This window comes from Bos indicus x Bos taurus, chromosome 21, assembly GCF_003369695.1.
Source record: "Bos indicus x Bos taurus breed Angus x Brahman F1 hybrid chromosome 21, Bos_hybrid_MaternalHap_v2.0, whole genome shotgun sequence".
NCBI classification, from domain to species: domain Eukaryota; kingdom Metazoa; phylum Chordata; class Mammalia; order Artiodactyla; family Bovidae; genus Bos; species Bos indicus x Bos taurus.
The window spans coordinates 69521908-69549375 of record NC_040096.1 but is presented as its reverse complement, the minus strand read 5'-3'; the positions used below and the strand labels follow the sequence as shown (position 1 = coordinate 69549375).

Here is a 27468-nt window from a genome sequence, read left to right as displayed (position 1 = left end):
CAAGGAGGACAGGCCCCTGTGTGAGCCGGAGCTCTGGTGCCACAGAGCAGATACCCCCTGGGTTTGGCCCAACAGGACGGGGAAGCCCTGGGGCCGCTCTGATCACGAGAGAATCAAGCAGACCTCTCTCTGGGCAGCAGAGCCCCACACCCCCGCCTGGCACTGGCCTATGCCCCCCACCAGGACCCCAGGTGCCCAAGCAGTTCACTGGACGGGCCTTGTCAGGACAAGCCAGCGAATGAATGCCTCCACGTTTTAGAAGCTGTTTTTGCGGTCATTTGATCAAATCCAGCCTAATGCTGGAGTTTTAGGGACCAGATTATTTTTTAATTTGGGGGACTCAGCTGGGGCGGCCAGCTCTTTCGTCAAGGAAGAAAATGAGGCTTTTGAGAAAAGCAGCACCTCCTATCACTGTCACCAAAGAAGCCATGTTAACAAAGGGGGCTGGCAACGCCCCTGGCCCACCACCCACCCGGGCAGCCTCCTTCCCGCTGGGCAGGAGGCTCAGGGGGGCAGTGAGGGCGGGGTGCCTGCAGGGACGCGCCCCCACCTGCCCTGCCCACCAGGAGGCACAGGAGGCCATCTGGCCACAGCCCTCACCTCAGCCATGTTGATGGAGCCAGCCGCCAGCGTCTTGTAGCCCAGGATGGTTCGGTTCTTGTACCTCTTTCTTCGCTGCAGCATGATCTGAAGCTTGTTGCCTTCTCTTTTCAGGAAGTGGGGGTACTGCGGGGGAGGGGGGCTACGGTGACACAGACGGCCACGCCCCTCGACACCCACGGATCACGCACCTGAGCCCGGGGGCTCCCGGCCCGCTGGTCATCGCAGGCCGTGGTCACACAAGAACGGCCACTGGTGGCAGACATGTGCCACATGGTCAGGCTCTCAGGAGGGGCCCATGCATCTGGGGTAACTGCTCAGCGGGGCACCTGCCTGGCGGTCCAGGGCGCCGTGCCCACCCAGCACTCCGGGCCCAGGCGGCCACGCCCGCTCCCAGGACCGGGGCGCTTGTGCACACTGGTGCGCGCGTGTGCACAGAGCAGACGTGCACGTTTCCTCAAGGGTCCCAACTAACAGCCTACTGTAAAAGCCGGGGGCCACGGGCTGCGCTCCGCCGGGGCAGAGGTGGAGGGGACACAGCCGCGTCCACGCCCGGGGAGCCACAGGCCCGAAGACAGCGGACTGCACGCTTTGGAAGTTACACTCGACAGGCCTGATTCCTGCGGCATTCCCTGGCGGTCGGGACTCTGGCTCTCACTGCCGAGGGCCTGTGTCAGTCCCTGGTTGGGGAGCTGAGATCCCAGAAGCCACTTGACATGGCCAAATAAATAAATAAAATAAGAATAGAACCTGACTCTCCTCACCACCACCCCCACGAAGAAAAGTCAACACAAAACCCAGAAGGCGCCATGGGGCTCGGGCAGTAGCCGGGCTGGCAGGGCTCTCGCAGACTGGCTGCAGCACAGCCCCATCTTACGGCTCACAGCGACAGGGGTTTCTGGGATTTGGAGCCACTGATGCTAATGCAGCAGGTGTGCTCAGCCAGAACTGCACCGGCTGAATGGAAACAACTCGGGTCTTAATTATGCAAAGAGAAGTGGGGGGAGGAGGAGCCTGGGGAATGCTGGCCTGCCCAGCACCCGCCCCCCTGGGAGACCCCTGTTTCACACAGGGTTGGGGGGTCCCGGTCTAAAGCCCACCAGCAGCGCAGCCCGGAACACCCGAGGGGTTTGAACTTACAGCGCGGGCCGTCCACGGCCCCACCCCCTCTCCGCCTCCTTTTGTCTGAGATGTCGAGTTGCTTTCTGCCCCTCCCCAACCCGCATCTCTTCTAAACACGGATGAGATGACCGAACCTGAGCACCTGAATTTTGGCCTCACCACCCTCTCTTCATCTTGGGAATGTGAGGAAAGACTCGACCTAACACCCCAAGCACGTTTCTAACCCTGGAGAGCCCGCCTCGTGGGAGAGGGGCGGTCCGTGCCGCCACAGGGCGAGGGCGCGGCCCACCTGCAGAGAGAAGGTCAGCGCCAGGTCGGTCTCCACTTGTCCGCTAGGGGGCAGCACGATCTCGTGGGACCGCAGGATCCGCTTGGAGCCCTGGCACAGAACAAGGAAGCCGGACTCAGAAGAGGGCACGTTGCAGCGAAACGGCAAAGGCCAGAGTCAGTTCATTTCAAAGTGTCAGCGGAAGAGCTGCCGACGGGGAGGGGGCGGGAGGCCTGAGCATGTGACTCCCAAAGGCACCACCGGGGGTTTATCCCCAGCCTTAAAACAGCCCGCATCCTGTCCTGGAGAAGACTCTGGAGAGTCCCTTGGACATCAAGGAGATCAAACCAGTCAATCTTAAAGGAAATCAACCCTGAATATTCACTGAAGGACTGATGCTGAAGCTCCAATACTTTGGCCACCTGATGCAAAGAACTGACTCATTAGAAAAGACCCTGGTGCTGGGAAAGACTGAAGGCAGGACGAGAAGCGGACGCCAGAGGATGAGATGGTTGGATGGCATCACTGACTTGATGGATTTGAGTTTGAGCAAGCTCTGGGAGAGAGTGAGGGACAGGGAAGCCTGGCGTGCTGCAGCCCATCGGGTCACAAAGAGTTGGACACGACTGAGCAACTGGACAACCTCCTCTACAGGTTTGTCCCAGAGCCTGAGGAGACGAGACTGAGATGGGTCACGGCCAAGCTCCCTGCACTCGCGGGATGAACATGAAGGTGGATGAGCAGATGTGCGAGAGGCCACGTGTCCCCAGGAAGGCAGAACCATGATGGGTGTCCTCCCCCGACTCCCACAGCAGAATGGGTGAGGTGGTCAATGACTGAAGCCCAGCAGCACATCCGCAGGACGGGGAGGGCAGCACCCCCCGGAACCAGACCCGGGGACCCAGGGATGGAGGCAGAGACAGACCCGGTGGGTAGCACACTAGGGAGCCTGCAGGCTGGCCGGGAAGGTGAGAGTGAAAGTCACTCAGTCATGTCCTACTCCTTGCGAGCCCACAGACCCTACAGTCCATGGAATTCTCCAGGCCAGAACACTGGTGTGGGTAGCCTTTCCCTTCTTCAGGGGATCTTCCCGACCGAGGGATCGAACCCAGGTCTCCTGCATTGTAGGCGGATTTCTTTACTGGCTGAGCCATCAGGGAGGCCCCTGACAGGAAAAGCTATTCACTAAATGGCCATAATAACGTGGACAGATGGTCCGCAGAGAACACCCAGTCCCGACCTCAAACCTTGGCCCAGATGAAGTTCCAAATGGATTAAAGATGTTCACCATAGGATCATCTTAAAAACAGCTGTCCCAATGCAGACAGCCTCGGGAGCTTGCTCCACTGAGTGCAGGAAGCAGACACAGCGGGACTAGCTCAGCCCCGCGTCCGGGGAGCACCGCGAGGACACAGGCTCACAGGGCTGGGCGGGCGAGCAGAGGTCACCCCGTGGCTGACATCGGCTCCCCAGCGTGCAACCGGGACAAGGGGTGCAGAGACGGGTGAGGGCGGGAGCAGGTGCTGGCCCCGGAGAAGATGCTGACAGAGCCGCAGCGGGAGGGCACCGTGCCAGGCTCACAGGGAGGACACCCCCGTGGCCTGGCACTCCCCACCCCTGGCCTCGCCCCTGTGCCCATCACAGCCATGCCCCCAAGCTCCCTGTACTCCTGAGCCCGTCTGGGTCAGGCCCTCAACTGACAGGCCTGTGCCAGGTGAAGAGGAGTCCCAGCAAGGACGCGGGCAGGGGCAGCAGTGACCACAGTGGTCAGCCGGTGGGGCAGCTCATGTGCCCTGAGGGCCTGGGGGTGGCAGACGAGCCGGGAGCAGACTGAAAGGCAGGCGACCCAGCGGGATGGGAGGCCCGAGGATAAGCCAGGGAGGACGCCGCGTGGGGTCAGGCCGGCAATGCGGGCGCCGAGGTGAGCTGGCAGGACGGGCGAGGCGGCTGCGAGGGGGCCTGGGCCTGCCAGGGGCCAAGTGTTCCGTAGGGACAGGGTCCAGGCGGGACCACGGGGAGGGCAGCTGGAGGGACGGGGCCCCAGCGTGGGGGGGGGGGGTTGGCTGTGTCAGAGGTCAATGGCGCGGGTATCGGGGGCCAGGAAGGGTCCATCCCCTTGCTCTGACCCAGAGAGGTTCCCGGGCCAGGGGGCCCCGAGCAGACCGGGCCACCCGTGGGCTGGCGGGGCCGGTTCCTGCGTGGGCATTGCCCCCTGAGCTGGGAGTGCCACTGCCCCTCAGGCCAGGAGCCTTTCCTTGGATGCCAGGCTCTCCTCCCCAGGCCCTGGGCTCCACACTGACCTCCAGTCTGGAGGGCGGCCTGGCCCCGAGCCCCCGAGGTGCTCCCGGTGGTCCCGTCGGGAGGCCCTGCAGACCCTCAAGGTCAGAGTGCTCAGGTCGGCTGCAAACACGGGCACCAGCAGCCCGGGGTCGGGGGGTGAGGCCGGACTCCACCCTGAGGGGCTAACCCTCCGAGGTCCTCAGAGGACAGGCCACACCGGGTATGTGCCCCTTTCAAGGAGCTGCCCGTGGGCACCCATGAGCCACGCTGGGGCAGGAGGGGCCGTGGTGGTGGGCCCAGCACAGCCCCCGCCGCAGGGTCTGCAAAGGGCCGAGAGCCGCCCTGAGAGTGGACGCGGGACCCGGCCCCCTCAGAGGGCCAGGGGCCCCACGGGGCTAACAGGACCCCTCCTCCAGGGCGGCCAGGTGGGGGTCTGCACAGGGGAGGGCCCCGTCTGGTCCCCAGGCAGCAAGCACACCCGCAGTGCCCCGGGGCGGCGCCAGAGGGAACCCTCACCTGCATCTTGACGGCAATCACCACGGAGATGAGCTCCTTCTCCAGCTCCTTGAAGACCACCAGCTTCTTCAAGGTCAGGCTGCACAACCTGCCAGAGCACAGGCAGGCTCAGCGGCGGCCGCGCGCGGACGCCCCGCGGGCCCCCACACTCTGGTCCCACCCCGCGGGCCCCCAGCACCCCGGTCACTCGAGGAGAGCGGCGGCCGTGCATGCGGACGCCCCTGCGCCCACCCCGCGGGCCCCCACACCCTGGTCATTCATGGAGACGGGCCTCGCGCCTCCCGGGGCTCTGCCCAGGCCCCGCCAGGCCGCGGAGGCTGTTGGACCAAGCACCCCCCTGCAGAGGGTCCACAGACGGGCAGGGCAGAGAGCCGGCAAAGACACAGACCGGGGAGCCCCCAGGGATGCACTCCCAGCTGCAGGATTCCGGGGACCCTGCTCTCAGGGTTCACCTGGGCCCCGCCCTCTCCTCTGTAGGGTCCCGCCCGCCCCAGCTGTCTGCACGGAGATGCATCCGCCCTCCACCCGGTGCACAGGCGCCAAGGGGCAGACACGAGGCCTCCCCCGGCAGCAAATTCTCCAACTGCGCGCCCCAGCATGGAGACACAGCGCGCCCCACAGTCCCTGCCGCTCCGCAGTGAGGTGGGGACCCCAGCAGGACCCCACACGTGGCAGGGCCCCCCTCGCAGCCCCCAGCCCAGCCCCTCCACCCACGGGGGCTGCTCTGACTGGGCAGGGCCAGGGAAAAAGCTAGAGAAGGAGACTCACGAAAGGAGTTAATGTTCACCACAACAGACCACATCCTGGGCAATGAAGCAACGCTCCACACACACGTTAAAGAACCAGAATCACATACTCTATGTTCTCTGACAAGAATGGAGTTAGCTAGAAATCAGCTATGGGAAGACGACTGGAACCCATCAGCTACTTGGGAAACGACCACACACTGCTAAATCACCAGCAGGACACAAAGGAGGCTGGAAGGACATTGGACACATTTTGTGTGGATGAAAGGCACAAACACAGTGTCAGGGACTGTGGGACGCGGCTAACGCGGTGCCGAGAGGACAGCTCACAGCGTTCAGTGCTTACAGGAGGAAAGAAAGACACTCTCCAGGGCACGATCCAAGCTTCACCTTACAACACTAGGAAAAGAGCAAATTAGCCCAAAGTGAGAAGGCAGGAAATGAGGAGAATAAAAGCAGAACAACGAAACTGAAAACAAAGACACAATTAGAAAAAGATAAACCCACATCTGGGTCTTTGGAAAGAGCAATAGACTTGATTAAAAACTCTAGGAACACAAAAGAAATAAAAGTGAAGTCGCTCAGTTGTGTCCGACTCTTTGTGGCCCCTTGGACGGCAGCCCACCAGGCTCCTCAGTCCATGGAATTCTCCAGGCAAGAACACTGGAGTGGGCTGCCATTTCCTTCTCCAGGGGATCTTCCCGACCCAGGGATCGAACCCGGGTCTCCTGCATTGCAGGCAAGGAGAGATAAGAAAACCTTCCTCCGTGATCAATGCAAAGAAACAGAGGAAAACAACAGAATGGCAAAGACTAGAGGTCTCCAAGAAAATTAGAGATACCAGGGGACTATTTCATGCAAAGATGGGCTTGATAAAGGACAGAAATGGTACGGACCTAATAGAAGCAGAAGATATCAAGAAGAGATGGCAAGAATACACAGAAGAACTGTACAAAAAAGAGCTTCATGACCCAGATAACCACAATGGTATGATCACTCACCTAGAGCCAGATATCCTGGAATGCGAAGTCAAGTGGGCCTTAGGAAGTATCACCACAAACAAAGCTACTGGAGGTGATGGGATTCCAGTTTACCTATTTCAAACCCTAAAAGATGATGTTGTGAAAGTGCTGCACTCAATATGCCAGAAAATTTTAAAAACTCAGCAGTGGCCACAGCACTGGAAAAGGTCAGTTTTCATTCCAATCCCAAAGAAAGGCAATACTAAAGAATGCTCAAACTACCGCACAATTGCACTCATCTCACACACTAGCAAAGTAATGCTCAAAAATCCTCCAAGCCAGGCTTCAACAGTACATGAACCGTGAACTTCCAGATGTTTAAGCTGGATTTAGAAAAGACAGAGGAACCAGAGATCAAACTGCCAACATCTGCTGGATCATAGAAAAGCAAGAGAGTTCCATAAAAACATCTACTTCTGCTTTATTGACTAACACCAAAGCCTTTGACTGTGTGGATCACAACAAACTCTGGAAAATTCTTCAAGAGATGGGAATACCAGACAACCTGACCTGCCTCCTGAGAAATCTGTATGCAGGTCAAGAAGCAACAGTTAGACGTGGACATGAAACACTAGACTGGTTCCAAATCGGGAAAGGAGTACATCAAGGCTGTATATTGTCACCCTGCTTATTTAACTTATATGCAGAGTACATCATAAGAAACGCTCGGCTAGATGAATCACAAGCTGGAATCAAGACTGCGGGGAGAAATTTCAATAACCTCAGATATGCAGATGACACCACCCTAATGGCAGAAAGCGAAGAACTAATGAGCCTCTTGATGAAAGTGAAAGAGGAGAGTGAAAAAGTGGCTTAAATCTCAACATTCAGAAAACTAAGATCATAGCATCTGGTCCCATCATTTCATGGCAAATAGACAGGGAAATAGTGGAAACAGTGACAGACTTTATTTTTGGGCTCCAAAATCACTGCAGATGGTAATTGCAGCTATGAAATTAAAAGATGCTGTCTCCTTGGAAGAAAAGCTATGACCAATCTAGACAGCATATTAAAAAGCAGAGACATTATTTTGCCAACAAAGGTCCGTCCAGTCAAAACTATGGTTTTTCCAATAGTCGTTTATGGATGTTAGAGTTAGACTATAAAGAAAGCTGAGCACCGAAGAATTGATGCTTTTGAACTGTGGTGTTGGAGAAGACTCTTGAGAGTCCCTTGGACTGAAAGAAAGTCCAACCAGTCCATCCTAAAGGAGATCAGTCCTGGGTGTTCTTTGGAAGGACTGATGCTAAAGCTGAAAACTCCAATACTTTGGCCACCTCATGTGAAGAACTGCCTCATTGGAAAAAACCCTGATGCTGGGAAAGATTGAAGGCAGGAGGAGAAGGGGACGACAGAGGATGAGATGGTTGGATGGCATCACCGACTCGATGGACATGAGTTTGAGCAAGCTCTGGGAGTTGGTGATGGACAGGGAGGCCTGGCGTGCTGCAGTCCATGGCGTCGCAAAGAGTCGGACATGACTGAGCTGAATCTGTGAAGCAGGAATAGATGAGAACCCCTTCCACGTGATAAAGAGCATGTCCAAAGGCCTCCAGCAAACATCATGCTGGACGGTGAGAGACGGCATATTCTCCCCTAAGGCTGGGAGCGAGGCCAAGCGCATCCTCGCAGCACTGCCACTCCACACAGCACCGAAGGCCTGCCCAGGGCGAGGGAGGCGAGGCAGAGGGTAGGGTCGTTATGTAGAATGTCCCAAGGAATGTGGGAGAATGTGGAAACAAGCTCCAGGAACTACTGAGGTTACCAACATGGAAAGCAGCGCAGTTCCATATACGAGCAACGAGCAACGGAGTCAGTGTGTAAAAAACCTTGCATTTACAAAAAAACCAAATACCTAAATCTAATACAGTAAACGCTGGGTCTGCATGTTAGGCACTCCCAACTGCTGTCAGGGCCCCTGCCGGGCTCACGGACACGACTGCTGTCAGGGCCCCTGCCGGGCTCAGGACATTCGTTCTCCCCAAATGAGACCGCAGATGTGGCCCCAGGTGCAGTTCCAGTGAAGTCCCCGTGAGGCTTTTTTATAATTACTAGTTAAGTAACTTTTCAATGTATATGGAAAGGTGAAGGAACTAAAACAATCGAAATAATTTTGAAAAAGGAAAACAGAAACAAACAAATGGGGCCTGATTAAACTTAAAAGCTTTTGCAGAGGAAACCACCGACGAAACAAGCGACAACCTGTGGAGTGGCAGAAAATACTTACAAACGATGCAACCAAGAGGGCTCAACTTCCAAAATACACAAACAGCTCAGACACCTCAGCACTGAGAAAACCACCAATCTGATTAAAAATGAGCAGAAGACCTCAACAGAGATTTCTCCAAAGACATCCAGACGGACGACAGCCGTGAGGAGACTCAGCGGCCCCGACCGTCAGGGAAACGCGAGTCTAAGCCTGGAGGAGGCGCCGCCTCCCACCGTCTGAAAGGCCACCGTCAGAACGTCTACATCAGACACGCTGAAGAGCACGTGGGGAAAGGGAGCCTGCCTGCACTGGAGGCGGGAAGGAAAGCCGGTGAAGTTAGCAAGGAAAATGGAACGGAGGTTCCTCAAAAACCAAAACAGAGCTATCGTGTGAGCATGGAACCCACTCCCGGGCACGTACTGGCTGGAGACAAAACTACTAACTTGAAACGATACATGTATCCCAGTTTTCACAGCAGCATTCTTGACAACTGCCAAGGCATGAAAGCAGTGAAGGAGGCCATCAGCAGACGCGTGGATAAAGAGGGCCTGGCGCGCGTGTGTGTGTGTGTTTGTGTGTGCGCGCGCGCGTAAAGCGCAACATTACCAGGCCATAAAAAGGAATGAAATTCTGCCACTTACAACTCTGGGGGACCTAGAAATAAGTCGGACAGAGAAAAACAAAATACTCCAGGTATCACGTATATGTGAAATCTAAAAAATAACATAAATGAATGTACAGAGCAGAACAGAAACAGATTCAGCTAGAACACACCAGTGGTTACCAGTGGGGCAGCGACAGGGGGAGGGCTGAGACAGGAGGGCACTCGGAGGCACAAACCGGCAGGCATAAAGGAGACAAGTTAGAAGGATGCGCTGTACAGGGCGGGGCAGAGCCAGCACCTTACAGCAACTTTAAACGGAGTTTAATCTGTGACACTATTGAATCGCTATGCTGAAACTAATATGATAATGTAAGTCAACTGCACTTCAGTAGAAAACACAGTGACTTTGAAAAAGAAAAACAGCGTAGTCGGGCACGTCTCACCCCGAGACGGAGACTTGCTCTAAACCGACAGCTCAACACAGCATGCTGGTGGCCAAGGGCGGGCGCGTGGAGCGGCAGAGCAAGCCCAGTGAACGGACGGCGTCAGCACGCAGACCTCTGCTCTGCGAAAAGCCCTCTCAAGGGCACAAGAAGACAAGATAAGAGTCGGAGAAAATACCTGCAAATCACATTTTCGACAAAGGGTTTTATCTGGAATGTGTGAAGAATGCTCAAATCTCAATAATGTGAAAATAGTCCAGTGAAAATGGGCAAAACATTTTAACAGACTCTTCACCAAAAAAGCCATGTGGCTAATAAACAAGCACATTAGAACATGCTCTACCTTATTAGCTGTTGCTGTTTACTCGCTAAGTTGTGTCTGACTCTTCTGCAACCCCATGGACTAGAGCCCTCCAGCCTCCTCTGCTGTGGAATTCTCCACGCAAGAGTACTTGGCTTGTAAAGAATGGAGTGGGTTGCCATTTCCTTCTCCAGGGGATCTTCCCAACCCAGGAGTTGAACTCACGTCTCCTGCGTGGCAAGTGGATTCTTTACCCCTGGCCACCCGGGAAGTCCCTATTAGTTATCAGGGAGATGCAAATTAAAGCCAGAGTGAGACGCCACACACCCGTTACAGCAGGGAAACAAGATCCAAAGGCCCGCTGCTGGGGAGTGGGTGGAGAGGCGGGGCCGTGACCCTGCAGGTGGAGGGCCTGGGGCCATCGACCCCCAACCCCACTGCTGGGAATCCACCCACGGACTCAGACATGAACATCCACAGCAGCTGAGTTCACCATCACCCCAGACTGGAAACCGAGACATCCCTCAAAGCCACTGGGCCATCCACACCGGGGAGTGCCCCTGGGGAACCGGAGCCCAGGCACCGCCAAGGGCACTCGAGTTCAGGGAAACACACACACGCACGGTGTGGGAGGGAAGCCAGAGGCGGCAGCGCGCAGAGGGCCCGCCCTGCATCTGCCCACGTGTGTGCCTTCACGGGGGGCAGGCGGAGGGTGCAGGGCAAAGAGCAGCAGGGGCGTCGCGAGGCTCGGCTGGGCTGTCCTGACCTGCCTGAGACGGTGACGGGAGTCAGAGTTTGGACAGAAGAGGAGGCAGGGGTTGAATTATCCTGCAGGTATGCTCTTTAAAGTACCTTTTCAAGAGTTAGAAAAACCCAGACCTAAAGCATGTAGCGTGCAGTTGCAAACCAAGCACCTTATTCGGATCCTGCTTTCAATAAATTAATCATTAAAAAGGAGGGAGGAGGGTTCAGGATGGGGAACACATGTATACCTGTGGTGGATTCATTTTGATATTTGGCAAAACTAATACAATTATGTAAAGTTTAAAAATAAGATAATAAAAAAAAACTCAACATTCAGAAAACTAAAAAAATAAAAAATAAAACAAAACACTTCCTAGCCCTTATCTGGGGGTGGGGGCCTCAGGGTCTCAATCTCGTTTCAGGGCTTTCTAGAAGCCGACATCCCTCATGCCATGTGTGGCTGGGGAGGGGTGAATCCCGTGTTCAGAGACCGCAGAGTGGAGGTCACCCTCCAGAAAGCAGAGCCGGGCACCCACAAGGCCGTCTGCCCCTCACAGAAAGGGCTCACGGGGCTCAAGCACAGTGGCCTGCAGGGAGCCCGTCTCAACCCAGGATGGACTCACTTCCTGTGAGGCTCCCAGGTGCCTGTGACACCTGCAGCCACTTGGGATTGTGTGTGTGCACATGTGTGTTCCAAGGCACCTCCAAGCTGATGGGATCCGTGCAAACAGCATTAAAAGGATCAAAGGGTGACCTGCACGGAGACAGAGCCAGACCAACAGAACAAACGCTGCTTGTGTTTCATCCGAGGTTGGCTTTGAGAGACGGGCCTGAGGGCTGGATTACAGGCAGCCCAGGACGAGATTTATTGCATAAGGCTTGGCCCTCAAGGAAATCATGAACACACACACTGCGAAATCCCCACAAACAGTGACTCACCACGACCTAGGACCGCTATTCCGTAAAGCACTCTGCATTGTAAACGGCAGGTTCACAAGGACCCTAAAGGCAGCCCAGCGGGTCTCGCCCTCCCTGTAGACAGCAGTCCCCAGGCTTTTTGGCACGAGGCACCGGTTTCCTGGAAGACCATTTTTTTTCACGGACTAGAGTTGGGGGTGGTTTCAGCCTGATTCAAGAGCTTTGTATTTATCACGCACTCTCTATTATAACATCAACTCCATTGCGCATCACCAGGCATGAGATCCCGGAGGCTGGGACTCCTGCTGCAAAACGTGAAAACCTGCTCCTTCCACGTGAGGGGGGCCTTGCTCACAGCCAGAGTTCCCTCTGCTCTGCCTGTGTGTGCACAGCCAAGCTCCACACCTGACCCAGGGAAGCAAGGGTCTGGTCTGTCTTCTAAATCAGAGAAAAGCTAGAGTGAAGCCACAAAACCCACACCGACAAAGACGAAGCAGCGCTCTCCACGGTAGCTGCAGACGTCCTTAGAGGAGCACTGACGAGGCGCCCGTCACCACGGAAATCCAGTGTGCTCTCCCTGCCCACCCACCGCCTGGAGGAAGGCTCTCCTTCCAGGAGGCTGCCAGCTGCCCCTTGATAACAGACCCCGCCCCCATGCCAGCTGGGTGCGGACCTCCTGGCCAGCGACCTTGTCCTGCCCCGGGCGGGTGGGCCAGGCCCTGGAGCCGCAGGGATCTCTTTCCGGGTGGCAGGCCCCTTGCTCGCTGTCTCCCACTAGGTGCAGGACCCAGGCAACCACACGCCAAGGACGCAGAGGGGCAGCCAGCCCTGGACCAGCCGTCAGCCTGGGAAATAGATGGGGACGTCTCTCCGTCAGAGACGTCAGCTGTGCCCTGACTGGCAGGTCCCAGTCTCACGCCATCTGCACAGACGAGGCGACCCCCATTCACGTTTCTCAAGTCACACTGACTGCCCTGAGTGTGCCCTTGCATCTTGACCTCCCTCCTCAACTCTCAAGAGCCGTGCTCACATGACTCGTGTGCACCTCCCACGCCTGCTGTGGACTTGCTCACTGTAGGGGCACACGGTGTCTTGACCCCCCAAGCCCGTGATGGCCGTTCGGGCTGCTGCAGTGAGCAGACACTACCCGCCCTGGCCATGCCTTCACCTGCCACACGGCACCTTCAGCCTGCAAAGGGCTGCCGGGTCCACTCCGGGCACTCGGAACCTGGGGGGCTGCTGCCAGCTTCTTACTGCGCCTCATTTATTCCAGGTGCAATCATGGGCCTGCGTGCATCACGCCTGTCATCTCCCAGGCGGAGGCCATCATTCGAGTGGGTTTCTCAGATCAGATCCGATCAGTCGCTCAGTCATGTCCGACTCTTTGCCACCCCATGAATTGCAGCACGCCAGGCCTCCCTGTCCATCACCAACTCCCGGAGTTCACTGAGACTCACGTCCGTCGAGTCAGCGATGCCATCCAGCCATCTCATCCTCTGTCGTCCCCTTCTCCTCCTGCCCCCAATCCCTCCCAGCATCAGAGTCTTTTCTAATGTAGTCAACTCTTTGCATGAGGTGGCCAAAGGACTGGAGTTTCAGCTTTAGCATCATTCCTTCCAAAGAAATCCCAGGGCTGATCTCCTTGCAGTCCAAGAGACTCTCAAGAGTCTTCTCCAACACCACACTTCAAAAGCATCAATTCTTCGGCACTCAGCCTTCTTCACAGTCCAACTCTCACATTCATACATGACCACAGGAAAAACCATAGCCTTGACTAGCCGGACCTTTGTTGGCAAAGTAACGTCTCTGCTTTTGAATATGCTATCTAGGTTGGTCATAACTTTCCTTCCAAGGAGTAAGCGTCTTTTAATTTCATGGCTGCAGTCACCATCTGTAGTGATTTTGGAGCCCAGAAAAATAAAGTCTGACACTGTTTCCACTGTTCCCCATCTATTTCCCATGAAGCGGTGGGACCAGATGCCATGATCTTCGTTTTCTGAATGTTGAGCTTTAAGCCAACTTTTTCAGTCTCCGCTTTCACTTTCATCAAGAGGCTTTTAGTTCCTCTTCACTTTCTGCCATAAGGGTGGTGTCATCTGCATATCTGAGGTTACTGATATTTCTCCCGGCAATCTTGATTCAGGTTGTGCTTCTTCCAGTCCAGCGTTTCTCATGATGTACTCTGCATAGAAGTTAAATAAGCAGGGTGACAATATACAGCCTTGACAAACTCCTTTTCCTATTTGGAACCAGTCTGTTGTTCCATGTCCAGTTCTAACTGATGCTTCCTGACCTGCATACAGATTTCTCAAGAAGCAGATCACGTGTTCTGGTATTCCCATCTCTTTCAGAATTTTCCACAGTTTATTGTGATCCACACAGTCAAAGGCTTTGGCATAGTCAATAAAGCTGAAATAGATGTTTTTCTGGAACTCTCTTGCTTTTTCCATGATCCAGCAGATGTTGGCAATTTGATCTCTGGTTCCTCTGCCTTTTCTAAAACCAGCTTGAACATCAGAAAGTTCACGGTTCACATATTGCTGAAGCCTGGCTTGGAGAATTTTGAGCATTACTTTACTAGCGTGTGAGATGAGTGCAATTGTGCGGTAGTTTGAGCATTCTTTGGCATTGCCTTTCTTTGGGATTGGAATGAAAACTGACCTTTTCCAGTCCTGTGGCCACTGCTGAGTTTTCCAAATTTGCTGGCATATTGAGTGCAGCACTTTCACAGCATCAGCTTTCAGGATTTGAAATAGCTCAACTGGAATTCTATCACCTCCACTAGCTTTGTTCGTAGTGATGCTTTCTAAGGCCCACTTGACTTCACATTCCAGGATGTGTGGTCTAGGTCAGTGATCACACCATCGTGATTATCTGGGTCGTGAAGCTCTTTTTTGTACAGTTCTTCTGTGTATTCTTGCCATCTCTTCTTAATACCTTCTGCTTCTGTTAGGTCCATACCATTTCTGTCCTTTATCAAGCTCATCTTTGCATGAAATGTTCCTTTGGTATCTGATTTTCTTGAAGAGATCCCTAGTCTTTCCCATTCTGTTGTTTCCCTCTATTTCTTTGCATTGATTGCTGAAGAAGGCTTTCTTATCTCTTCTTGCTATTCTTTGGAACTCTGCATTCAGTTATTTATATCTTTCTGTTTCTCCTTTGATTTTCACGTCTCTTCTTTTCACAGCTATTTGTAAGGCCTCCCCAAACAGCCATTTTGCTTTTTTGCATTTCTTTTCCATGGGGATGGTCTTGATCCCTGTCTCCTGTACAATGTCAAGAACCTCATTCCATCATTCATCAGGCACTCTATCTATCAGATCTAGGCCCTTCAATCTATTTCTCACTTCCACTGTATAATCATAAGGGATTTGATTTAGGTCATACCTGAATGGTCTAGTGGTTTTCCCCACTTTCTTCAATTTAAGTCTGAATTTGGCAATAAGGAGTTCATGGTCTGAGCCACAGTCAGCTCCTGGTCTTGTTTTTGCTGACTGTATAGAGCTTCTCCATCTTTGGCTGCAAAGAATATAATCAGTCTGATTTTGGTGTTGACCATCTGGTGATGTCCATGTGTAGAGTCTTCTCTTGTGTTGTTGGAAGAGGATGTTTGTTATGACCAGTGCATTTTCTTGGCAAAATTCTATTAGTCTTTGCCCTGCTTCATTCTGTATTCCAAGGCCAAATTTGCCTGTTACTCCAGGTGTTTCTTGACTTCCTACTTTTGCATTCCAGTCCCCTATAATGAAAAGGACATCTTTTTTGGGTGTTAGTTCTAAAAGGTCTTGTAGGTCTTCATAGAACCGTTCAACTTCAGCTTCTTCAGCGTTACTGGTTGGGGCATAGACTTGGATTACTGTGATATTGAACAGTTTGCCTTGGAAACGAACAGAGATCATTCTGTCATTTTTGAGATTGCATCCAAGTACTGCATTTCAGACTCTTTTGTTGACCATGATGGCCACTCCATTTCTTCCGAGGGATTCCTGCCCACAGTAGTAGATATAATGGTCGTCTGAGTTAAATTCACCCATTCCAGTCCATTTCAGTTTGCTGATTCCTAGAATGTCAACATTCACTCTTGCCATCTCTCGTTTGACCACTTCCAATTTGCCTTGATTCATGGACCTGACCTTCCAGGTTCCTATGCAATATTGCTCTTTACAGCATCGGACCTTGCTTCTATCACCAGTCACATCCACAGCTGGGTATTCTTTTTGCTTTGGCTCCATCCCTTCATTCTTTCTGGAGTTATTTCTCCACTGATCTCCAGTAGCATATTGGACACCTACTGACCTGAGGAGTTCCTCTTTCAGTATCCTATCATTTTGCCTTTTCTTACTGTTCATGGGGTTCTCAAGGCGAGAATACTGGAGTGGTTTGCCATTCCCTTCTCCAGTGGACCACATTCTGTCAGATCTCCCCACCATGACCCGCCCGTCTTGGGTTGCCCCAGGGGCATGGCTTAGTTTCATTGAGTTAGACAAGGCTGTGGTCCTAGTGTGATTAGATTGACTAGTTTTCTGTGAGTATGGTTTCAGTGTGTTTGCCCTCTGATGCCCTCTTGCAACACCTACCGTCTTACTTGGGTTTCTCTTACCTTGGGCATGGGGTATCTCTTCATGGCTGCTCCAGCAAAGCGCAGCCATTGCTCCTTACCTTGGACGAGGGGTATCTCCTCACCGCCACCCTTCCTGCCTTCAACGTGGGATAGCTTCTCTAGGCCCTCCTGTGCCCACACAGCCACGGCTCCTTGGATGTGGGGTTTGTCCTCCCAGCCACCACCCCTGGCCTCGGGCTTGGGGCGTGGGGTATCTCCTCCTGGCCGCCGCCCCTGACCTCGGACGCGGGGTTTCTAGGAAGTGTTTATTTACATGTCTTATGATTTATGGTTCTTGGATATCATATTCTTCGATTTCACACCGTTCCTCCCAAAGTTTTGTTTTTTTTTTACTCTTTTCACTGAGGTCATTAATCTACATGGAGCTGTTCTGTGTATGGTGTGAGGTAGGGACCTGACTTTATTATTTTCTCTACGGATGCCCACCTATCCCCCAACCAGTTCTGCAAGAGCAAACTCCTTCCTTACAGATTAAAGGCTGTCTCTGAAGATGCGTGTGTTTCTGTGTCTTCCTGTGTCCCAGGGGTCAATCTGTCTATATTTCTGCCAACTGCCTATTGTTTTAATGAGCACAGCTTACTTAAACATCTGCTAAGCAAAACACTTCCTAAACACAAACACATCTCCTTTGTCTTTAAAATTGTTTGTCTGCTTCATATAAACTTCATAACTTGCCAAGTTCAATTCCATTGTGGAATTTTATAAAACTGAATTACATTTAGGGGGAACTGGTAACATCAGGTCATCACAGAGCCTTGGTGCCTCCTTACTCAGGTGCTTTGTGTCCTTGAGTAAGTGGGCAGCCCTTTCTCTGGTGAAAGTCATGCCCTTTGTCCAACTTATCCATGGATAAGCTACCAGCTGCTTTTATGCTGTTTTTCTTCGTTTCAAATGTTTGTAAATTTTACCAGGTCTTGCAAGAATTAAGTCAGACCTCATATAAAGTGTTCCAGAGACTGAAAAGATGTTTTCTAAACCGTGACACTGCCCATTTTACAAGGGGAAGAGAACCATGGAAGCCCCCAGGGGAAGCGAAGTGCATGTCTCAGCACTGCTGGTCCTGCGTGGCATCTTCTGTCAGCCGGCCTTCCGGAACTGTCACTGGTTCAGACATCTTCTACAGGCTCTTACATTGTCCATTAGAACGACGATGCCATCGCAAATGGCAATGTTGTTTCTTTCGACCCAATCTGATCTACTTTTCACGTCCTGTTGCACTGTCCATCTGATCTGCTTTTCACGTCCTGTTGCATTGTCCATCTGATCTGCTTTTCACGTCCTGTTGCATTGTCCATCTGATCTGCTTTTCACGTCCTGTTGCATTGTCCAGCTCCTCAAGGATAACAGTCACCTTTCTTCTTGGTTTTAGAGATAATATTTCTAGTGTTTAAGGATGGTAAGTGTACAGCAGTGAAGTCGTTATCTTTCTGCAATGATGGAAATGTTCTATGACTGCACTGTTTAATGCGGTAGTCAGTAATTACCACTTGAAATACGCTGGCCAAGTACAGAATTGAATTATACACCTTAATGTGGGTGCATGGATTAATCAACAGCCAAATGTAAGTGAATATATTAAAATTCGTGCAGGTCTGCAGATTTTTAGTAGGTAACCTACAAGTGTTAGCCACTCAGTCGTGTCTGACTCTCTGTGACCCCATGGACTGTAGCCCTCCAGGCCCCTTAGTCCATGGAATTCTCTAGGCAAGAATACTGTGGGTTGCCATTCCCTTCTCCAGGGGATCTTCCCAACTCAGGGATCGAACCTGGGTCTCCCACCTTGCAGGCAGATTCTTTACCATCTGAGCTACCAGGGAAGCCTATGGACAAGTTAAACTTCCTATCTATTTCTATATTCCTAACATATGTGTGTGTGTGTGTGTGTGTGTGCACACACGCTCTTTCGTGACTGACTCTTTGCAACCCCATGGACTGTATGTGAGCCTGCCAGGCTCCTCTATCCACGGGATTCTCCAGGCGAAAATACTGGAGTGGGTTGCTCTTTCCTCTTCCAGAAGATCTTCCCGATCCAGGGATCAAACCCGCGTCCCTTGCGTCTCCTGCATCGGCAGGTGGATTCTTTAGCACTAGCACCACCTGGGCAGCCCATATCCCCAGTACTGTCTCTTAAATTCCATCAAATGCTTTTTCTGGATACAGCATATGAGTTTTCTCTTCACTCTGAATGTGATAAAAATAATTAGTACTCTAAGGTTAAATAAATCATTCACATACTCCTGAGATAATTTCTGTCATGAGATACTTTTGCCTTTTATTATCTTGTAGGGATATTTTTTTCCTGTCATTTTCTTCAGGGTTTTCACATCTATGTCCATGAGGTCCCCACTGTTGCGCTTCCCCTGGGTGTTTCCATGATTCTATTGTCCTCATAAAACGGAGAGTGTCACTTTTAAAAAATCTTTTCAATCTCTGGAATATTTCATATGAGACAGAACTTAATTCTTGGAAGACCTGGTAAAATTTACAAATAAAACCATCTGGTGTTCTCTGGAGAAGAAAAGGGATTTTAATATAACTGGTCTCTCCACATCTTCTACTTTACTAAGCCAGTTACTAAGTAATTCATATTATTTCTAGAAAAACCTCCTCCTTACTTCCCGTGTTTACTGACAGCACTCTCGGTGGCTTCGGCCCTGCCTCCGCGCGCTCCTCCCAGCACGTGTGCTTCTGCCTGGCGTTACTTTTGCCAGTTTGGTATATTATTGGTCTCCCCAAGCAGTCGACTTCCGGCTTTTGTTAATATTTAATACTGTTTTTATTTCATTAAATTTTGGTCCTTGCGACCTCCATTCCTCTGTTTTTATCCTAAGCTTCTCCCTGATCTCTATACAGCTTGAGCTGGGCGCTCCCACGGCAGAAGGCTTAGTCTCTCACTCTCTAACATCTGCATTTAAAATGAGGCATCTCAGTGTTCAGCGTCAAACCCACACGACACCAACTCAGGTTTCGACAGCACAGGGCCACCCACCATCCTCCACACAGGGCAGCCGCACTGCCATGCCAGGGTTCCCTAACCCCAGGAAGGGCGGTCCCCAACACCCACCCAGCACTCTGATTTCACAAGCCCCCACCACAGACGTGCTCTGAGCCTACCCACCCCCGGTCTCTCCCTGGCCCGTCTGGCCCAGGCCCCTCCTCATCCAGAGGGTCCCAAGAAGGACTGCCCCTTCTTCTGTCCAAGTGTGGACGCACAGAAGAACAACTGTTTCTGCTCCGTCTTTCTGCATTTGGTGGACTCACAGCTGGTTGATGGACAGCACACTCACCCCTTCCTGCAGCATCTCATTAGGCTGTCCAGCCGACAGGCTTTGCTCGGTGTTGGGGGAGCCGCTATGTCTGGGGTGCTTCGTCACACAGTCGTGTCTGACTCATTCTGACCCCATGGACTGTAGCCCGCCAAGCTCCTCTGTCCATGGGATTCTCCAGGCAAGAACACTAGAGTGGGTCGTCATGCCCTCCTCCAGGGGATCGTCCCAACCCAAGGAACAAACCCAGGTATCTGGCATTGCAGGCAGATTCTTCACCAGCAGGGACCACCTTCAACACAGGTGTGGAAGACATCTCTGCCCACGAGAAGGGGATGCCCATGATGAGCATGAAATGGCCCCAGACACACACTCCAATCCCAGGGTCTTTATTTCCAGCTGTGCAGGCAGAGCTGAGCCTGCGTGACCACTGCCAGCATGGAGACACCCAGGGGACGACACATGTCTCTGGGCACTGGCAAAGCAGAAACCAAGGAGTGCATGCAGGAGTCAGCTGTGAGAGTCAGCAGAGCTGCAGCACTGCCCACAGCCCAGGACACCTGGACAGGCTGGGCTCCAAGTGGGCTAAAGGCAGTGTGATCCCCTCAGAGCACCTCTCGCCACCAGATGGGTCCCAGGAGGCAGTGCCAAGCCCCTGACGCTGGGGGCCTCTGTCTCTCCAGGCAACGCTTGGGGCTCAGGTTTCCGTGTGCCCTCAGGTCAGTGGGCCCCGCAGAGTGCATTCTCACAGAATGGGGCTCCCGGGCTGCTGCTCGGTGCCCACCCAGCTGGAGGGCAGGCAGGCCTCCTGGGGTTGGTCCTCATGTGGCCCCTTTCCAGATGGAGCCGCCCGTGCCCAGGACAAGGGCCTGTCTGGGCTCTGGACAGAGTCCGGAGGAAGAGAGAGGTGCCAGTGGAGGGGAAGTGGAGGGAGAGGAGAGAAAGGGGAGGGAGCACCCTGGGGGAGGGTCAGGCGCGTCCTCTCTGGAGCTGACTCGAGGAGGACTCACATGGGGCCTGGCACACAGGGTGCCGGGCCTGGCCGGGGCGGGGGGTGTCACTGAGCTCGGGGTCGGGGTCAGGGCCAGGGTGGATGGACACCAGGCCCTGGAACAGAAAGCAGGCAGGCCAGCGGCAGAAGGTGATCAGAGTGCCCTGGGATGGGAAAGCAGGACAGAGGGACCTCGGATCACCCGACAAGGCCCACGCAGAGCAGAGCACGACCGCCAGGGACAGGGCTCTGCCCAGGGGTTCAGGCTACGCAGGTCCCCGAGGTCAGGGAAGGAATGTCGGGGAGGGGTGAGGAGAGGGCCCCGTGTCCGGACGCCCTCAGTTTCTGTGAGTTACAAAACCAGTGATGTTTCAGAGAGTTCAGGGGACCTGGCTTCGCAGACGTTGTTATACGCAGGCCGCAGACGTTGTTATACGCAGGCCCATGGCAGAGAGTTCAGGGGACCTGGCTTCGCAGACGTTGTTATACACAGGCCCATGGGACGCTTCCACGGATGAGAATGGGAGTGGATAACCCCCGCCAGGGGCGAGGGTAAGGCAGTCTGTCCAGCCCTCCCCAAGTCACCCGCCGCAGGGAGGAGGCTGAGGGTCCCCCCGAGGCCCCCCAAACCTGGCCAGCACCTGCGCCCACTCCCAGCGCAGAGTCCCAGCTGCTTCAGAGCCTGCGCTCTGATGCTGGGGCAGTGGGCGCCGCAGAGGGCACAAAGCCAGTTCTCCATAGAAGACCAACTGCCCCTCATCCTGCGTGTGGGCACCAAGCAGACACAGGAGCCTACGGCCCAGCCGCCCAGGGGCACGAGCGTGCCCACAGAGCAGGGTGGGCACCTCCTTTAGACCAAGTTCCCTGAGCCTGGGCTGCATTCGGCTGAGCGAGACTAGGTGGGGCAGGGTCTGGACGGAGCTCCGCAGGGTCCACGGGCCCAGGGGGGTGAGGGGCGGAACAAGGAAACTTCTCCAAGGGGCTTGGCAGGCCTGGGGGTCTGGAGGCTGCTTCTACCCTGAGCAGGACCCTAGGCAGACCTCCCCAAGCCCCGCCCAGGGTCCCCACTGGGAGTCCAGCCAGGCAGCGGTAAGGATCCACGCTGGTGAGACCCCAGGCATCTGCTTTCAACGCTTCCTCACCCCTGGAGGCTGTAACTGCTGCAGCTGTGGGGAAGAAGTCTGCCAACGTCCACCTCTCTCTCTACTGTGGTAAAATACATGTAATGTGAAGTTTACAATCTTCAAGCAGCTGGCCCCGTGGCTTCAGGCACACTGGCACTGTGACGCCCCATCACCACCTGTGCCTCTTTCCCTTTGTGAAACTGGAACCCTGCCCCCAGCTCCCTGACCCCCCATTCTGCTTCCAGTCTACTAATCCAACCGTGCCAAGGACCTTGAAAGAGGATCGCACACAACCGGCCTCCGCGACTGGCCACATCACTCAGCACGTCCACCCGCGCTGTGGGCTCTATCAGCTCTGCCTTCCTTTTCAAGGCCGGGTCGGCATCCCCATGTGGCCCAAGTACATGGCCGGGCCACTCTCCCCGTGTGGACCGAGCGCGTGGCCGGGTCACTCTCCCCGTGTGGACCGAACACGTGGCTGGATCGGCATCCCCGTGCGGACCTAGCATGTGTCCAGGTCACTCTCCCTGTGTGGACTGAGCGCGTGTCCAGGTCATTGTCCCCGTGTGGACCGAGCACGTAGCCGGGTCGGTGTCCCCATGAGGCCCGAGCGTGTGGCCGGGTCACTCTCCCTGTGTGGCCTGAGCGCGTGGCTGGGTCACTCTCCCCGTGTGGACCAAGCATGTGGCTGGGTCGGCGTCCCCATGTGACCAAGCGCGTGGCCGGGTCACTCTCCCCGTGTGGACCGAACACGTGGCCAAGTCGGCGTCCCTGTGTGGACCAAGCACATGGCCGGGTCAGCGTCCCTGTGTGGACCGAGCACGTGTCCAGGTCACTCTCCCTGTGTGGACTGAGCGCGTGGCCAGGTCATTGTCCCCGTGTGGACCGAGCGCGTGGCCAGGTCATTGTCCCCGTGTGGCCCGAGCACGTGGCCGGATCAGTGTTCCCCTGTGGACCGAGCACGTGGCCGGGTCGGCGTCCCCGTGTGGCCCGAGCGCGTGGCCGGGTCAGCGTCCCGTGTGGCCCGAGCGCGTGGCTGGATCAGTGTTCCCGTGTGGACCGAGCGCGTGGCCGGGTCAGTGTTCGCCTGTGGACCGAGCGCGTGGCCGGGTCGGCGTCCCCGTGTGGACCGAGCGCGTGGCCGGGTCGGCGTCCCCGTGTGGTCTTGGTGTCTTTGCTCTTCCCTTCACACAGCAACACAGCCTGGGTGGCTGTCCGCTCTCAGCTCCTGTGACCTATGCCTCAAGGAGCCCAGGGAGGGAACACTTGAGAACACGCTGTTTTCAATCCCTCAGAACCTTCACCCAACGTGGGACAGTGGGGCTGGGGGCCATTCTGCCTGCTGATTTCCACAGGAGACGCACTGGGCCCGGGCCGAGGAAAGCTCCGGGCGCGCCCAGGTCCCTGGAGGACGGGGCCAGGCACCCAACCCAGGGGCTGCCCTGCTCCTCAGGACTCTAACCCTTCCTGAAATCGGAAACACGGACATTACTGTGAGCAGAGACAGACACGGCTGTGAGATGCGTCGCGGTGCCGACGGCAGACAAAGGACTGATGTCCCGGCACAAAGGCGCCCTCAGAGGAGCCGCCGGGAGACAATCGGCCCACAGAGGCAGGCGACGGCACCCAGGCGGCTCCGGGGGGGCAGGGCCCCCGCCCGTGGCACCCCGCCTCCAGGGCCAGCAGGGCCCACGCTGACCACCCTACCCGTCGCCCCGGTGTTCAAGTGGAAAAGCTGCAGCTCCACAGAAAGGGACGAGACCTCAGCAGACACCCCCCACCAGCCACCAGGGACCCCTCCCAGTGGCATCTGGGGGCAACCCGGGGCGTCAGGAGACCAAGTAAGGGGGCGCTGCCTGCTGGCGAGGGGCTGTCTCCCAAGGCGCCCGCTCCACACCTGAGCCCGGCACCCTGCCCGCCTGCCTGCGTGGTCTCCTTGGGTCCAGAACCGTCCCGGTACCCTCGTTATACTCCCTGCTGCACTCAGACACATACAACGTGCAATCAGCCAGCCTAACCACGCCCAAGGGCACAAGCCACTGGCACTCAGCACGCTCCCGGTGCTGAGCGACCATCGCCTCTAAGTCCAGGACCGCTTCACCAGCCCGGGGTCCCTGCCCTTCCCCACCACCCTGACCGCGCAGTGGCAGCAGGGCTCTCCTGGTGGGCGTGGTCTGATGATCTATACTGGGATCACACACATGGCCTTGGGGGCCAGCTCCTCTGCCGGGCAGCGTGCCCTGCGTTCACCCACCTGGCAGGAGTCAGGACACACTTGGCAGTCTGGGCAGCCGCCATGAACACATGTGTGCAAGTGTGGCTCCAGCCCAGTTCCTCCTCTCAAACAGGGGTCTGCTGCCCACGTGGGGACGCTGCATCAGGCCTTTTTACTTTACAGTTTTTGGCTGAGCTGGGTCCTCACTGCGGTATGTGGGTTCAGTAGTCACAGAAGGCAGGCTTATTTGTCCTGTGGCATCTGGCTATTCAGTCGCTCACTCGGGTCTGACTGTTGTGATCCCACAGATTGCAGCACACCAGGCTTCCCTGTCCTTCATCGTCTCCCAGAGTTTCCTCAAACCCATGTCCACTGAGTCTGTGATGCCGTCCAACCATCTCATCCTCTGTCGCCCCCTTCTTCTCCTACCTTCAATCTTTCTCACCACCAGGGTTTTTTCCAGTGAGTCAGCCCTTTGCATCAGGTGGCCAAAGTATTAGAGCTTAAGCATCAGTCCTTCCGGTGAATATTCAGGGTTGGTTTCCTTTAGAATGGACTGGTTTGATCTCCTTGCAAGTCCACGGGACTCTCAGGAGTCTTCTCATGCCCCAGGGCCTGTAGGACCTTAGTTCTCTGAACAGGGATCAAAGCTGTGACTCGTGCCCTGGAAGGTGGATTCTTAACCACTGGACCCTGCACCGGGCTTCTGAAAGGCTGCCCCACCGTGTCCCACCAGCAGCGCTAGGCTTTGGCACAGGGCAGACCATGTGGGTCCCCAGGGCTGGTGAGTCCAGCCCCCACAGCGTGCAGCCCATGAAGGACAAGGACAGTGCTCCCTAGGCTTCCAAGAAACACCAGTGCCGGGCTGGCCTCCCAGGAGGACTCGCCTCCGGCACTCAGACCACAGCAGTCAAGCCGCGGCCACCTGGGGGGCTACCTCTGTGGCCCCAAATGGACTGACTGTGCGTAAGTGGGAGGGAAAACAAGGGGGCCTTTTGTCCCCAGGGGCTGAGCCTCTTTGCACGGTCACTGTCTGCCCCAGTGGGGGCTGGGGCCCTGCAGTGGCCGGCAACCCCAGGCCCGGCCTGAACCCCGGGGACTGGCCAGCCCGGGGGCAGGACAGGCCCACAGGCAGCGCCCTGGGGGCTCAGGCTGCAGGTGCACACGGGCAGCGTGGGTGCCCCGAGGCGCTTACTTTCAGGACAGTCCAGGGCGGGGCCGGGGCCAGGAGCCTCAGGCAGTGTCCAGCTCCCTCTGCACCCGAGTGCTGGTCGCCTGCTCCAGCCGGAGGCGACTGCCAGTTCTAGCTGGCCCAGGTCGGCTGTCTCCGGTGCCCAGGCCTCAGGACGCGGCTGCTTCCTGCTAATCAGGAGAGAAGGTCAGAGGTGCCTTCTCCGCTTCCCTGCCTGCTGTCGTGGGGCTGGGATGGCCTTGCAGGAAGTGAGGGGCAGGCAGGCACCTCAGCACCAAGGCCGGGGCCCTGGCAGGGGCCACCATGAGCCCCATTTCCTGCCGCAGCACAGGCTGCCCCCATGGGGGCCGGGGCACCAGGCGGTGGGTGTAAAGTCAGAGGAGCCACGCACAGGAGGAGCCGGCTGTGGCAGGATGGCCCGGACAGGCATGGGGGCCGCGCAGAAGCCGCAGAGGCCCAGCCATCCAGAGAGAGCACCCATGTCCGAAGCCGGGAGGCCCCCAAGGGGCTGGGCAGACACCAGAGCGCCATCTCAGCATGGGGCCTGTGCCCAGCGAGCAACAAGGCCATCGGGACCCATCCGTGGGCCGTGACGACCAGAGACCCCGGGCGTGAGGGCAAAGGGGCCCTGTCAGGAAGAGCCCGAGCCCAGCACATCCCTATAGGCAAGCAGCATTACTTGGGGGGACGGCAGGGTCAGCAAGGGACGTGGGGCGTGGAGGCGAGCTGGGCACCTCAGGCACCTCAGGGCCAGATCAGTGGCGCAGGAGGCCACCTCCAGGCAGCAAGACTCATGTGGGGACCGCGAGCCCAGCGGGCCGGGAGCGCTGCCTGCACCGGCTGAAGCCCATGGCCGCCTCCAGCCACGTACTCAGAACCGGCCTGTACCGTACCCCGGCGGGACCTCCCATGGGGGCGGTGAGGAGGGGACCGCGTCCCAGCCCCTTTAGCATCCGGCTTCCCCAGGGCTCAGAGCGACGACCCTGGGCTTCCCCACAGTCCAGGCACGACCCAGGCCTCCCCAGCGAGGACCCACAGCCGGCTCTGGGGACCCCGAGGCCAGGCAGCACGGTCCTCGGTGACAGGCTCCCCCAGAACGGCAGCGTGCGCAGCCGCTGTGGGCCCCGCCCAGGCCCCGCCCAGGCCCGCCCTCAGGCCCCGCCCCACTTTCAGCCCCCACCTCAGGCCCCGCCCCCGCCTCAGGCCGGCTCCCGGGAGGAGAGACCCTGCCCTGCCAGCTGTGGGACATGGCTGTCTGGGGTGGTCAGGGGGCTCCAGGTCAGATGAGAAGGGGTCCGGGAGCCAGAGGGCAGGGCGGGGGCCCAGGCCTCTCTGACGTCTCACAGCAGCTGGTCCTCACACCCGACAGGCGCGGGTCCAGGCTGGGGGCACACCCAGCCTCTCCCAGCACACACCGCTGCGGCCCCCTGCCCGGAGGCTCCAGCGCCGCAAGGACTCTGGGGCACAGAGGGGCTGCAGACTCTGCTGCTGCTGCTAAGTCGCTTCAGTCGTGTCCGACTCTGTGCGACCCCATAGACGGCAGCCCACCAGGCTCCTCTGTCCCTGGGATTCTCCAGGCAAGGATACTGGAGTGGGGTGCCACTGCCTTCTCCAATGCATGAAAGTGAAAAGTGAAAGTGAAGTCACTCAGTCGCGCCTGACTCTTAGCGACCCCATGGACTGGAGCCTACCAGGCTCCTCCGTCCATGGGATTTTCCAGCAAGAGTACTGGAGTGGGGTGCCATTGCCTTCTCCGACTCTGGTTCCCCCTAAATCCACGTGAGACTACATGATGCTGTCAGAAGGGACTTCTGGGGATGATGAGGGCGGAGGGTGGGGCCCTGGTGAAGGGGGTCAGCGCCCTTGTGGAGGGACTGCAGGGGGCTCCTTCGAGACCCCTCTGTGAGGACACAACAGAGAGACACACTGAACCAACCTGCGGGCGCCGTGGCCTTGGGCCTCCAGCCTCGAAAGCCTGAGAACTAGGGGCCTGAGGTCCAAGCCTGAGAACTAGGGGCCTGAGGTCCAAGCCTGAGAACTAGGGGCCTGGGGTCCAAGCCCCAAAACCTGAGAACTAGGAGCCTGGGGTCCAAGCCCCAGAGCCTGAGAACTAGGGGCCTGGGGTCCAAGCCCCAGCGTCCTGAGAACTAGGGGCCTGAGGTCCAAGCCTGAGAACTAGGGGCCTGGGGTCCAAGCCCCAAAACCTGAGAACTAGGGGCCTGGGGTCCAAGCCCCAGAGCCTGAGAACTAGGGGCCTGGGGTCCAAGCCCCAGAGCCTGAGAACTA

General features: G+C 56.0%; 1 protein-coding gene across 8 annotated transcripts in view; it reads right to left on the bottom strand.

The window, feature by feature from the left end:
• PACS2 (phosphofurin acidic cluster sorting protein 2) overlaps positions 1-27468 on the bottom strand; it is a 64240-nt gene that overhangs the window by 23321 nt on the left and 13451 nt on the right. For all 8 annotated transcript variants that reach the window (XR_003507559.1, XR_003507560.1, XM_027521942.1 and 5 more), the window contains exons 2-4: positions 4787-4874; positions 2012-2101; positions 601-726 (exon numbers count right to left, since the gene is read on the bottom strand). Coding sequence is in view for 6 of the 8 variants with exons in the window: in XM_027521942.1 (XP_027377743.1) it covers positions 601-726; positions 2012-2101; positions 4787-4874 (304 nt within the window). In the remaining 2 variants the exon portion in view is untranslated. The remainder of the gene's footprint in view (positions 1-600; positions 727-2011; positions 2102-4786; positions 4875-27468) is intronic.